Here is a 13,278-nt window from a genome sequence, read left to right as displayed (position 1 = left end):
CTTAGTATACCTTAGAGGGGTCAGATTGCTGCCTCTTCCTGTTCTTCTTTTAGCAGAAGTCCCATTGACAGTTTTGGCTTGGGGGCCATGGGGATACTTCCTGGGGAGTCTGCACCAATGGACTTCTTACTTGAAAGGCTGCAGGGAACCTTAATTTTGTATTTTCATGCAGTTGGAAATTTCCGTCTTCCTGTTCTATGATTTCCTTTAATGACTGATATTGTCACAGGAGAAGAGATGACTCCAGAAAAGGGTCTAAGAAGTTCACAGAGTGGAGGGGAACTTCTAATCAGGAACAAAAGGGTTCTCAACCTGATGGAAAAGAATTTCATCATGCACCAGAGAAAGGCATAGACAAAGGTTTATTTAGAAAGTAGATCCACATTCAAGGGAGGATGTGGGCTACCTAGAGAGTGAGAAGACCCTCCTTGGGATGTCATCCAATTTTTGTGGAGAGGCATAGTTATGGACCTGACTGAAGGTGGAGCCAGGGTGGAGATGCAGTTTTGCACCAGTCTCCTCTGTGCTTGTGGATTTCCCTCATTTTACAAGGTGCATGGCCCAAGGGCATGTCCTAAAAATCTAAGACTGCTGGGGGCTGAGGATGTGGCTCAAGCGGTAGCACGCTCGCCTGGCTTGTGTGCGGCCTGGGTTCGGTCCTCAGCACCACATACAAACAAAGATGTTGTGTCCACTGAAAAAACTAAAAAATAAATAAAAAAATTCTCTCCCTCTCTCTCTAAAAAAAAAAAAAAAAGATCTAAGACTGCTTTCTTCATCTCAGTTACTTGTGGGCATTTCCTTTGAGACTCACTATCTCCCACTTCCCCGCCCAAATCCCTATCTCAACATTATCACATGTTTAAGGATGATTCAGGCTATAGCTCCTTAAAAAACAATAAAGGAAATCATTCCCCAAACCTTGGCTTTTTGTTTCTGGTTTATTTTATATTAACTTCAGTGTTTGTTCACAGAAAGGTTTTATGGTTTACTTAAAGTCCAAAAAAAAAAAAAAGTAAATATCACTGTATCTCGGTGTTTTTATATGCCTATGTCTATCTCTATCTGTAATTGATTCATCTATCTATTGATCGATCTGTGGATCATCCATCCATGTCCCTGTTTTTACATGCAGAGACCATCCATGAAGGAGATACAAGATTCTGGCAGCAGCAGTTGCTTTTAGGGAGGGTGATTGGAGAATAAGAATTAGAGGAAAATGTTTATTTCTACATACTTTTTGGAATTTTTACCATATGCATATTAACTGTAAAAAAAAAAAGTTGAGCTGAGATTATTATAGGTTGAGTCATGTCCCAATCCTCCAGAATCCTAATACTCAGCACCTCAAAATGGGACCATATTTGGGCATAGGATCATTGTAGATGTTGAAATTAAGATGAGGTCTTTAGGGTGGGCCCGAACCTAACATGATGAGCCCTTATAAGAAGGGTACACTTGGGCCAAGAGACAGATACACAGAAAGAACTCTACATGTAGATTGAAGGCATGAAGGTAGGAAAATCCTAGGTGGGATCCTTCCTTAAGGCTTCCATAGACAGTGAGTCCCTGTGGGCATTTTGATTACAAACATAATGGTGAGACAAAACATTTCTGATGTTTAAGTGACTGAGTTTGAGGTACTTTATAACAGTGTCCCTAGGAACCTCATGCAACATGTGAGGAAGGAAGCCTTCGTGGAAACTGTAAAGGAAAGAATTGAATGTAGAAAAGGGGGGTGGTTGAGGTTGGTTAGAAAGGAGGAAAGGGGCAGTGAACAAGTAGAGGAAGGTGGGCAGACTCAGTCAGAACTTTCTGACCTCGTCTTCCCTCTGGTCACCTACTGTCTTCTATTTTTGGATTTTTGGCTTTCCAGGAATAGTCCTTGTGTCCCAGTTGTGTGCACTTTTCTTGATCCTGTAGTGCCTAGGAGACTAGGTCAGTGATGACATCCCATCTAGAATAGCTCTGGGCAACTTAAACTAAATGGAGTTTTTTTTTTACCCCCTGATGAATTTACTTATCTGCAAGTCACACCCTGAAACCCAAAATTTGTCAGACTTGCTCAAACTTGGCCTAGCACAGCAAGGAGAGTAAATCACATATAAATGACCAACAGCTGTTAGTCATGCCAGAAAGGGGACCTTCAGAGATGCTGCTGTGGGTTTCTGAGGAAGCTGTGGGTTTCTGAGATCTACTCTTCAAATGTCTTAAAATACATATGTTTCTAAATATGGCCTCCAGACTGTGCTCATGACCCAAGGTGACTTCTCTGCCAAGGCAAAGTAGCAATGGCATCCCTTGTCCTAGAATGATGGAGTGTTTTGATTTGATGGCAAATCTGAGATCACAGAGCAAGTGTTTAACTTTGGGCCTCTGCCTCTTACCCTCCTTCCAAAATGTTCTAAGGAAAAACATTTTTTTCTCAGATTCTTCTTGACAATACCCTCTTCCAGGTAAAATGGAGGTTCCCTAAGGACAAGGATCTTGTCTTTCTCATCCATGACTTTATCTTCAATGCTTAGAAGAGTAAGCATGCAGTCACTATGTATTGATTGAATGATTGGATGGAGAATGAATGAATGAATGGACTTCAGGATCATTTAGACTATAACTAGCCTCTATTCTTTGTATCTTTTATTTTTTAGAACTGAAAGAATTCTCATCATCCATTATGCTATGTTGGATGTTCTTGATAATACTTGGTCTCTCAATCACTCAGTTTCCAGAATCCTAGAGAAACCCAGGATTACTATTGGACTTTTGCTTCCCACTCCCACCTACTTCCCATTGACTAATGTTCCCAGGTCTTCTGGTCCTCGAGGACAGTAGGATCTGAGAATTGCAATTAATGAGCACCATTAGCCAGATTACCAACCTGATGTCCACTTTCCACCAGGGACTGTCTGTAATTCTGAATAACAAAGTGTTTGATATCTTGAATTATTATAATGCACTAAATTCCTATCAACTATTTTAATGTCCTAATAACAATATAAGCATACAAAAGAAGGAAGATCAGCAGATGATGTCTCAATAATATAGATGGTAACCAGAGTCGGGCAAGGGTGTCAATGGACCTTTATTTATTTATTTATATGTGATGCTAAGAATTGAACTCAGTGCCTCACACATGCTAGGCAAGCACTCTACCATTGAGCCACAATCCCAGCCCACCAAGGCTGACTTTTGATAGAGGTCAAAGAGAACTGCTCTGAGGGCTCCTAGTTCCAGGTTTATAGGCCCTTAGATTAAGCCTTGTAATTTAAATTAGATCATATACCAAAAACCAATTAGTGCTAAGTGGTAGCAACATACCCTCATATGCAACATAGGTGAAGATTTGGCTCTGGCATTAGACTGTGGTCAAACTCTGTTTTGGTTTTCTAGCCTATATTACTTGAACAAGTTGTTTGATTTCTTTTTCTTACTTTTTTTTCATCTTGGGAATTGAGCCCAGGGCTCCACACATGCATGGGCAAGAGCTCTACTACTGACCTATAAATGCAGTGGGAAGCAAAAGTCCAATAGTAATCCTGGGTTTCTCTAGGATTCTGGAAACTGAGTGATTGAGAGACCAAGTATCATCAAGAACATCCAACATAGCATAATGGATGATGAGAATTCTTTCAGTTCCAAAAAATAAAAGATACAAAGATTAGAGGCAAGTTATAGTCTAAACATTTTAAAAACTTAGAGTCTCACTAAGTTTCCCAGGTTGGCCTTGACTTGGAATCCTCCTGCCTCAGCCTCTCAGATAGCTGAATTATAGGCATTGCCACCAGGCTCAGCATTTTCTTCATCTTTAAAATATGATTAAAAAACAATAGTTTTTAAAAATTATTTTTAGGATATTGAAAAGATAAATGAGAACCTAAGCTAAGCACATAGCATGGTCCTGATATGAGTCAGAAACACTCAGAAAATTATTAATGTTATTAGCTTTGTTCTGGGATACAAACTTCTTTAAAGCTTAAATCATAAGTGTTGTAAACCCTTCATGATAAGGTGAAATGTCTTTAAAATGAATTTGACATTTGAGTGTGTTGAGAATGGGCTGCATAAACAAAATTCTTTTTTATTTGATTAATATCTTTGTGGGCCATACATTATCTCTCCCTCCTTTGTTTGCAGACTGGCAAGTCTGTTAGAATAAATGGCTCTAAATACCAAGAAATTTTTTGAAAAAAATTGATGAATACCCTTGGAAGAAGGTCTATTAGCAATAGGTCACCTGAGTTTGTTCTGAATGCCTTTAGGAGAATAGCAAAGCCCATATGCAGGTATTTGTGAGCTATTAAAACTTTGAGAGAGGGCTGGGGATGTGGCTCAAGCTGTAGCGCGCTCGCCTGGCGTGCGTTCGGCCCGGGTTCTATCCTCAGCACCACATACAAACAATGATGTTGTGTCCGCCAATAACTAAAAAAAAAAAAAAATATTAAAAAAATTCTCTCTCTCCTCTTAAAAAAAAAAAAAAACTTTGAGAGAAGATAGCCTGAGATCTATTGAGAAAGAATGTGTGAAAACTTGGCCTGAGGCTAGGCACACCTGACAGGTGCTTCATAATGCCTCTCATCCTCCCCTCCAAAGGTTTTTACTTTAGGTAATCTGAAGTCAGCAATTCCCCATGGTTTGGGGTAGGTCCTGATTGTCATAAACTGCAGGGCTTATAACTGTGGAAGCCTGAATTGCCTCACTTATACTGTAATTTGCAATTTGTGAGTGTATTTCCATCTTTATCTCTGGGCTGTGACCACTAATAACCAGCTGGATGGGCCATCAGCTCAGCTCTGGGCTTGTCACAAATAAAGGACTGGGAGGGTAGGAATATGCTAGATAGAAGAGCTGGTCTTCAGGCCCTGGGGAAAATGCCTCCCAGGAGAGGCTGAAGGTGCCTATGCAAGAGCAGGAGAAATATCAGAAAAGAGAGGAGGGGAGGGGATTTTACAAAAAAGCATCTGTCTTTGGTTAAGACTGCATGACAGGAAGAAGAAAGTTAGAATAACTGAAGGAATGTGGAAGTAGGGAGGTGCTACGGTTTGAATGTGTCCTTTCCAAACTCCAGGTGTTGCCAATGTGATGGTATTGAGAGGTGGGGACCTTAAAAGGGGAACAGGTCACAAGGCATTCTCCCAGGAAGGGCATTAAGGCCCTTATAAAAGAGGTTTCCTACAGCACTGGCTGGCTGGCCTTTCTGCCTCTGCCATGCAAAGACACAGCAAGAGCGCGCTCATCAGACCAAATACTGACTGGTGCCTTCATCTTGGACTTTATGAATGTCTATATACCGCACAGTTTAGGGATTTTGTTGTAGCAGCACAAACATACTAAGACAAGACACATGTGTGCAGATAGGCCCATGCCACAATGGCCTGTGGGGAGCAAATCAACACATCTTTTTGTTTTTCCCATGAAAATGAGGAGGACAGTGTGTGAAAGAGGAAAAGGGGGGGGGCGGGGGAGCTGGTCTTGTGGATCAGTGGTGGAGCACTTGCCTCGCATGTGTGAGGCACTGGATTCGATTCTCAGCACCACATAAAAATAAATAAATAAAGGTAGTATGTCCATCAGTAACTAAAACATATTTTAAAAGGGGGGTGGGTTGCTGGGACTAATGAGGGTGTTTTGTTGACATGAGACCTTTGTGCTGTCCCTGGAGAGTTGAAATTGTCTTAGTGAAGACCTCTGGTCAGAGTGCTTTGATGGACTGAGAACATTTGTGCAAAGGAGAAAATGTCCCAGCAAAGACAGCATCTTATACATTGATTACTTGAGAAGCAGATGGAAAAGTAGCTGTCAGAGATTATATATCTATATCCATTTCTAGGAAAAGGTGATAGAAAATTCCACAGGATCTTAAGTGTTGTCCATAATCTTTTAGGGAATATCTCACATGATGTCAGACCCCCTTTCCTGTAGCTCTCCAGTGCCAGACAGAATTCCTTGTTTAGCAAAATTCCTTGAATCTTGATTTCTCATCATAGATGATCTTGTGATATATTACTCAAGTAAGCATGCTCTTTTCCCACTCAGGAAGAACTATGTTGCTCATTAGTGTATCAAAGACTCTGATAAGTTCCATATAAATAAAACTTGGCAAATTTCATTTAGCTCTCTTTTCCTTTTTTTTTTTTAACATTAACTTTCATTAAACCACCATTGGATCTAGTGAATTCATTAACTGCAATACTACACTGATGGTTAGAAAAGATGTGTGTATATCGATAGATTCTTGTGCAGTCCTACATGTATTTGGAACCTACTGGTATTTAGGCCTGTCTGTGTGTTCCTAGTCTGCTCTCTTTCCCATCTCCTAGATTTTCCAGTCATTTCCCACAGGCCAGCTCTTGGGTCTCCTTACCTCCATGTAGCTCTCATGGAAGAGTTCCAGGTTGTCTGTGTTTCTCTTAGAACTCTTTCCCAGATGTGATCTGATCAGGGCTGATTTAGGCCTCCTTTTCTTTGGGCACCAGCCAGGGGTTTGTGCTCTCTTTTTTAGCAACAGGATCCTTGTATAATGAGAGATGAGGCTATTGCCAGCTGTGGACAAGAGAAATAAGCAAACAGTTGCCTTGTCATTGAACTTAAAAGGGAGTTGTGTTTTTTCCCATCCTTCAGGTTATATTTGCTTTGGACCAGACCCTCCTGCAGCAGAAGAGCCTGTGAGCAGGCAGCCTAGGACAGGCCTTTTGCTGTCGACCATCAAGTGGAGCCAAGTGACTCGTCAGATCTCAGATGACCTATATCATGAACCATCTCATTATACTCTATAACTGTGACGACCTCAGCTCTGTCATCTTCAGCCATAGCAGCTCCCTGGTGAGTGGCCTTGCCTTCTGTTGAGATGAGGAACAAAGACATCACCCAGAGGCATCTGGGTGTACCAAGGACAGGTGTCATGTAGGGCTCTAAAAATAAAATTGGCAGATTTAGATGTCATTGACTGAGATACTTCAGCTAATGAGCATTCTTTTTGAAGCTTCTAAGAATGGAGAGGGGTATTGATCAGGACTAATTCCAAGATTGCAGTTCAGGGTGAAGCTTCAGAGGGTTCAGCAGCAGGCCCCATGAATCAGCTGTCAGGGAGAGGAAGGTATCCAAATCCACTGGCCTCTTGATTGACTTGACACTTTTGAGAAATGATGGAGCAAAACTTGTGATCCTCCTGTCTGAGTGTCTGGAGGAGCTGGGATTACCGGTATGCACACTGAACCTAGAATGCTTGTGGAATTCTTATGGGGCACTGCCAAGATCATTCTATCCTGCATTATTACTGAATGAGTGTGGCCATGTTGTGGTGGTGTCAGTGTATGCCTAGGACAGGCCTTTTGCTGTGGACCATCAAGGGGAGCCAAGTGACTTGTCAGGTCTCAGAGGATCTCAGCCCCCCAACAGGAGAAAGGTGAGACAGATGTTTACTAGGCTTTTTGAGCAAGCTGCCATGGAACTCTGGAACATTCTCTTCCCCTCTCTTCACCCCTCCCCCTCTAGAATCTTGTGGAAGTAAGTGGCCAGTGCCAACTCAGCTTCTGAAATAGTGGAGTGTGTTGTCTCTCCCCTCTAGGACCAGTGTCCTCATCTCATGAAATATTTACCCAAGAGAGAGAAATAGGAAGTGGAGAAATAATAAAAATGTTAAATGTATAAAATTTATAAAACAGGTAAATGTTTATTGAAATGTTTTTGGATTCACTAGAGAAGAGATAGCCTATTTTTCTCTATGGTGCTGAAAAAATTGGATATACACATGTAACAAAATGAAATTAAACTCCTATCTCTCAACCTGCACAAAACTCAACTAAAAGTGGATCAAAGAGTTAGGCCCTAGACCAGAGACCCTGCACCTAGTAGAAGAAAAAGTAGGCCCAAATCTTCAATATGTTGGCTTAGACTCTGACTTCCTTAACAAGACCCCTAAAGTATAAGAAGGAAAATCAAGAATCAATGAATGGGATGGATTCAAACTAAAAAGCTTCCTCTTAGCAAAGGAAACAACCAATAACATGAAGAGAGAGCCTACTGAATGGGAGAAAATCTTTATCACATGCACCTTAGATAGAGCATTAATCTCCAGGATATATAAAGGACTCATAATACTTAACACTAAAAACCCAAATAACCCAATCAATAAATGGGCTAAGGAACTGAACACACACTTCACAGAAGAAATACAATTGATCAACAAATATATGAAAAATGTTCAACATCTTTAGCAATTAGAGAAATGCAAATCAGAACTACTCTAAGATTTTATTTCCTTGGGTCAAAATGGCAATTATCAAGAATACAAATAACAATAAATGTTGGCCAGGATGTGGGGAAAAAGGCCTACTCATACATTGCTGGTGAGAATGCAAATTGGTACAACTATTATGGAAGTGGTATGGTTCCTCAGAAAACTTGGAATGGAACTACCATTTGACCCAGCTATCCTGCTTCTTGATTTATACCCAAAGGACTTAAAATCAGCATATTACAGTGATGCAGCCATATTAATGTTCATAGAAGATCAACTCACAATATCTAAACTATGCAACAAACCTAGGTGCCCTTCAGTAGATGAATGAATAAAAAAATGTGTGTGTGTGTGTGTGTGTGTGTGTGTGTGTATTGGAATATTACTCAGCCTTAAATGAAATTATGGCATTTGCTGGTAAATGGATGGAACTGGAAAATATCACCCTAAGTGAAATAAACCAATACCCAAACACCAAAGGCCAAATGTTTTCTGATATGCTGATGCATATCAATGTGGGGAGCTAAGGAAGAGGAGAGTACTTTAAGTAGAGGAGAATGAAGGGAGGGGAGTGGGTATGGGGATAGAAAGGATAGTAGAATGAATCAGACACTTTTACCCTATGTACATATATAATTCTATATCATGTATAACCAAAAGAATGAGAAATTATACTCCATTATATATGATGTATCAAAATGCATTCTACTGTCATGTATAACTAATTAAAACAAAAAAATAGTTGTAAAGAAGAAACGCCATGTTTTGGGTAGTGGAATCAAAATGATTAAGATCTGTAATCATGTAACATTTCTTTTATGAAAAAAGTGTGAATCAAGTTAAAACTGTGCATGGACTATACAAAGATGATGAGGACCACAACCAAGTTAAGATGGCACCTGGCACTTTGCCAAGAGGAGTGGTTTGAGAAGTAACGCCAGCAAGCCATTAAGATGATAGAGATTCCTTAGTGACTGACTGCTGTGTCTAGATTATGTCAATTAAGTTAAGCTGTGTGTAATCATTAAGATGATGAGGATTCCTTATTGGTTGACTGCTGTATCTAGTTTATGTTAATTAAGATAAGCTGTGTGTAATTAATTAAGTATATATACCTCTGCTGTCCTGCAATAAAGCGGCTCCCGATGTATCTTCACAAGTTGCTTGTCACCCTCAAGATTATTTTGCCCAGCCAGACTGCGGCACAAAGATATGGTCTCTAATACATACATAGCACCAAACACAATCTTTTAAGTGGAATGGAAGTATTATTTTAAATCTGAGTTTTAAGCCTTTTTATTATTTTTTAAATTATTTTTATTATTATTTTAAGGCTTTTCAGTGAACTTCACTTAATATTCTTTCACTTTGGTTATAGTCAGAAGTGTAGCAGACAGGAGACACCAAGAATAGTGTGTCCCCCCTCACCCTTCTCTTAACTTGTCATCCAGGCCGCAGGATTAGATGCTTAAATGAAGCAACTTTGTTAGTTACCCTGTTGCCCTTGTTTTCTTTTTCTTTTTCTTGTGGTAGAGGTTCCCAATTTCATAAATGCCATGCTCCAGCCTCAGGAACACATCACTGCTCAGGAGATCAACAGCGACTTCTGTCAAGAGCTGATCTACAAGTGGAATGAGAGAATGGAGGAGCAAGGGAAGGCACTTTTGGAGGAGTTCCCTGACAAGGGCTTTTTCTTTGTTTTCAGAGCTGGCAGCCTTTTATTAGATAGACTCTGGGATCTGCTGCCTCTGTGGGGGGAATGTTGAGGCAAAGCCCCTACTCAGGGCCTGTGTTGACATCAGTAGTGACTCACTTCAGTTGCAAAGTAGCTCCAGCTGGTGCTGGGAATCCAATGTGGTGTAAATGTTGCTGGAGGGCCCAGTATATGTGACATTATTCATTGTTTTCCCTCCATACAGGAGCTTAGTAACATATGAGTCAGCTGGGAAGGCATCTCTCTGTCCTGAACTCAGCACTCAATCCCAGCTTCTTTCTGATACCTTTTTTTTTTTTTTAAAAAAACTGTCACTAATGTTTGTTTATCTTCATTTCCCTTCCTGTGAGCCTCCCAATGTTAGGCCTGGGGTTGACACATAAGCCATTGTTAAATATTAATATACACTTGGAGGGGGGGAATTATTTCCTTTTCTGGGCTTTTTGAAATAATTTCTATCCTGCTTTTGAGTGATTTTTAACCCATAATTCTTTGGAGCCCGAGAAATGAAGGACAGAAAAGCCAGAGGCTGGGCAGTGTGCAGAAGGACTAGGTTTTGTCCTTTCCGATCCTTCCACTGTTTTTGTGTATCAGTCAGCTTCCCATTGCTGTAACAAATACCTGAGACAAATCAACTTAAAAGGAGAAAAGAATTATTTGATTCACAGTTTCAAAGGTTTCGGTCCATGATTGCTTGGCTCACTTGCTTTTAGGCCTGTGGTGAGACAGTATATCATGTATGGCAGACACACATGGTGGAGGAAACTGCTCACCTCATGACAGCAGGTAGGAAAATAGAAAGAGGAAGAGTGTAGGGTCCCAGTATTTCCCCTAAGGAGAACCTCAATGACCTAACTTCCTTTTACTGGGCCCCACCTCTTAAAGAGTCCAACCTCCTCTCAGTGGTGTCACCTACTGGGGACAACACATAAGCCTTTGGGGCACATTAAAGATCCAAACCATAACTCTTCATTAATTTGGACAAGTCACCTTTCTCAGTTTCTTTACCAGCAAAATGTGAGTTTAGAGATTAACACTTGCAGAATAACAGAATAAAGGCTGCTCCAAACATGCTCCTCCATAAAAGGCAATGAGAACACTAGGAAAAAATGGTCAATATCAACCTTTACAGAGCTCTAGAAATTAAATAAAGGCTCGAAACAGCCCAGGGTATGTTTACTTAAGAAAACTAGAGATTAGTGGCATTTAACTTGCTCTATTTTATCCTCTTTGTCCCAGCTTCTTCCTAGCTTTGTCTTGAAAATCCACAACCTTTAAACTCAGTAGCCATAACAACTGGTTGCTTAATAATTACTGGAGGGGAGATAATGGGTTTGGATTTCCCTGAGGCTCCATCCTTGAAGAATTATCATTATTTAATTTATCTCATAGTTCCCTAAAAGTTTCATTTCAAGCTTATGTTCATTTGACCTGACTCAAAGCTCATTCTCTAAATAGCCATATTCTTAGGGGGTTTGTTGAAAATAGTCAGTGGCAGTGGCAGTAGTCATAGCTGCCCATGACAACAATAATTGGGGCTTACAACAGACTGACCCCCCCCAAAAAAAAAAGCAAAATGGATATGAGATGTACCATATGGGATTTTGAAAAGTTCTCACATATTATTGGGAATCTCAAAGGGCCAAGTGTAAGAGAAAGGCTATGTACATGCCCAGGAAAGACCTCAGAAGGTCCTAATCTCTCACCTCTGTCTGCACAGAAGAAAAACTAAGGCAGGGTTGTAAACTGCCTGCTGGAACATTGAAGGCATGCTCCAAACTCATATAGCCTCTCTTTGAAGAGGCTGGGAGACTTACTGGTTGAAGATGTTTAAGGAAATCTCTGAACAGTCTTTAGCTGACCACTAAGTTAACTGACTAGAGACTTCAGTGGCCACACCTATCAAAGAATCCTGACTTTACAGAAAGTCCTTGCAAGTGACTAAACAAACAAACAAACAAACAAATGGCAAAATAACAATAACAACAGCAGATAACAACAATGATGTACCCTGGGAAGAAGGATTGGCTTCATCTAAGTTCCCAGATTTGTGGACCTAAAGTTGTTCATCATATTCTTTTATTATCCTTTTACTATTCCAGGGATCAGTAGTGATGACTCCTCTTTTACTTCCAATATTAGCAATTTGTGTCTTCTCTCTTCCCCCTTGTTAGCCTGACTAGAGGTTTATTAATTATATTGATCTTTTCAAAGAACCAGTTTTTGGCTTTGTTGACTTTCTGTATTGATTTCATGGTTTTATTTTCATGATTACTGCTTTAATTTTTCTTATTTCCTTTCTGCTTGATTTATCCTTAAATTACTCTTCTTTCTGTAGTTTTTGAAGGTGAAACTAGAGTTTTGAGATGAATCTTGATCCACTGCTTCTGCTGCCAGGTGGGGTCTGCGCAAGCTGCAGGCCTCTGCGGCCAAGAAGTGTTGCAGTTCTTAATGGTGGGCTGTTGAGAGCCACAGCCAAAGGGGCCCCAGCAAACTTCCAGCTGCCAGCAAACTTCCAGCTGCCAGCTGATGATTGGCTCACAGCGGCCCCAGCAACATCTAGCTGATTGGCTCCTCCATGGAGCTGCTCATTGGGGGACTTCTTTGGCTCCGCCCACACAACTCAGCCAATCGGCCTCAAGAGCAGGAGGATTGTGGGAGGTGGAGGGGCTGGTGTGGGGGTGAGGGGCTTGTGGGAAGCCGGTGATGGCAGTTGGGCTCTGAGGGTTTTTTACTGAGGAGCTGTTTTGTTTGGCGTTTGTAGTTCTAAAAATAAAGTTAGTTTCTTTTGACAAGTGGCTCCTGAATTGTGCCCAGACAGACTGTGGCAGTGGGCCATGCCCTCCAATGTTGCAGCAGACCCCAGCAGTTCATCATCTATTTCTTCTTCTTTCAGGGTTCTTGTCTCGTGAATTTGAAGAATGAATGCCACTGATCAGGATGAGTGAGTGTAAGAGGGGACCCAATAGCAGGTGTTCTCTACTGGAGTGTGCTAATCTAGGGGTTTGTATAGCACTTGATTCACTGCTATTGGTCCAAACTTATGCTAATTAGGACTTGGAAACATAGTAATACTATTGGTCAATTCTTGAGTCCCAACTTCCATTCAAGTTTGCCCACTTCCATTTTTTTTGTGGCAGGTCAGGGAATGGGATTTTAAGGCCCTGAGATGGGGCTGCAGCACCTCACTGTGTGCGGCCATGCTGATGCTGGGGTGACAGGTCAGCGTGGCTTGGCTCATCTTGGTGCTGCCTCATTGCACCTCAGGTGTACCCTGCCTATATTATGGGCTCCATGCTGCTACTGTGCTGCTCCCTATTCCACTGCC

The 13,278-nt window shown here is 41.1% G+C and overlaps 1 protein-coding gene across 1 annotated transcript in view; it reads left to right on the top strand.

The window, feature by feature from the left end:
* Trabd2a (TraB domain containing 2A) overlaps positions 1–13,278 on the top strand; it is a 133,584-nt gene that overhangs the window by 114,906 nt on the left and 5,400 nt on the right. Inside the window, 2 exon segments of the mRNA XM_077791746.1 lie at positions 6,619–6,819; positions 9,772–9,949. Of these exon segments, the coding sequence (XP_077647872.1) occupies positions 6,619–6,819; positions 9,772–9,949 (379 nt within the window).

The sequence above is a fragment of the Urocitellus parryii genome, chromosome 12, assembly GCF_045843805.1.
Source record: "Urocitellus parryii isolate mUroPar1 chromosome 12, mUroPar1.hap1, whole genome shotgun sequence".
Classification (NCBI taxonomy): Eukaryota; Metazoa; Chordata; class Mammalia; order Rodentia; family Sciuridae; genus Urocitellus; species Urocitellus parryii.
The sequence above is the reverse complement of the archived record's forward strand: the minus strand, read 5'-3'. Positions and strand labels throughout refer to the sequence as shown.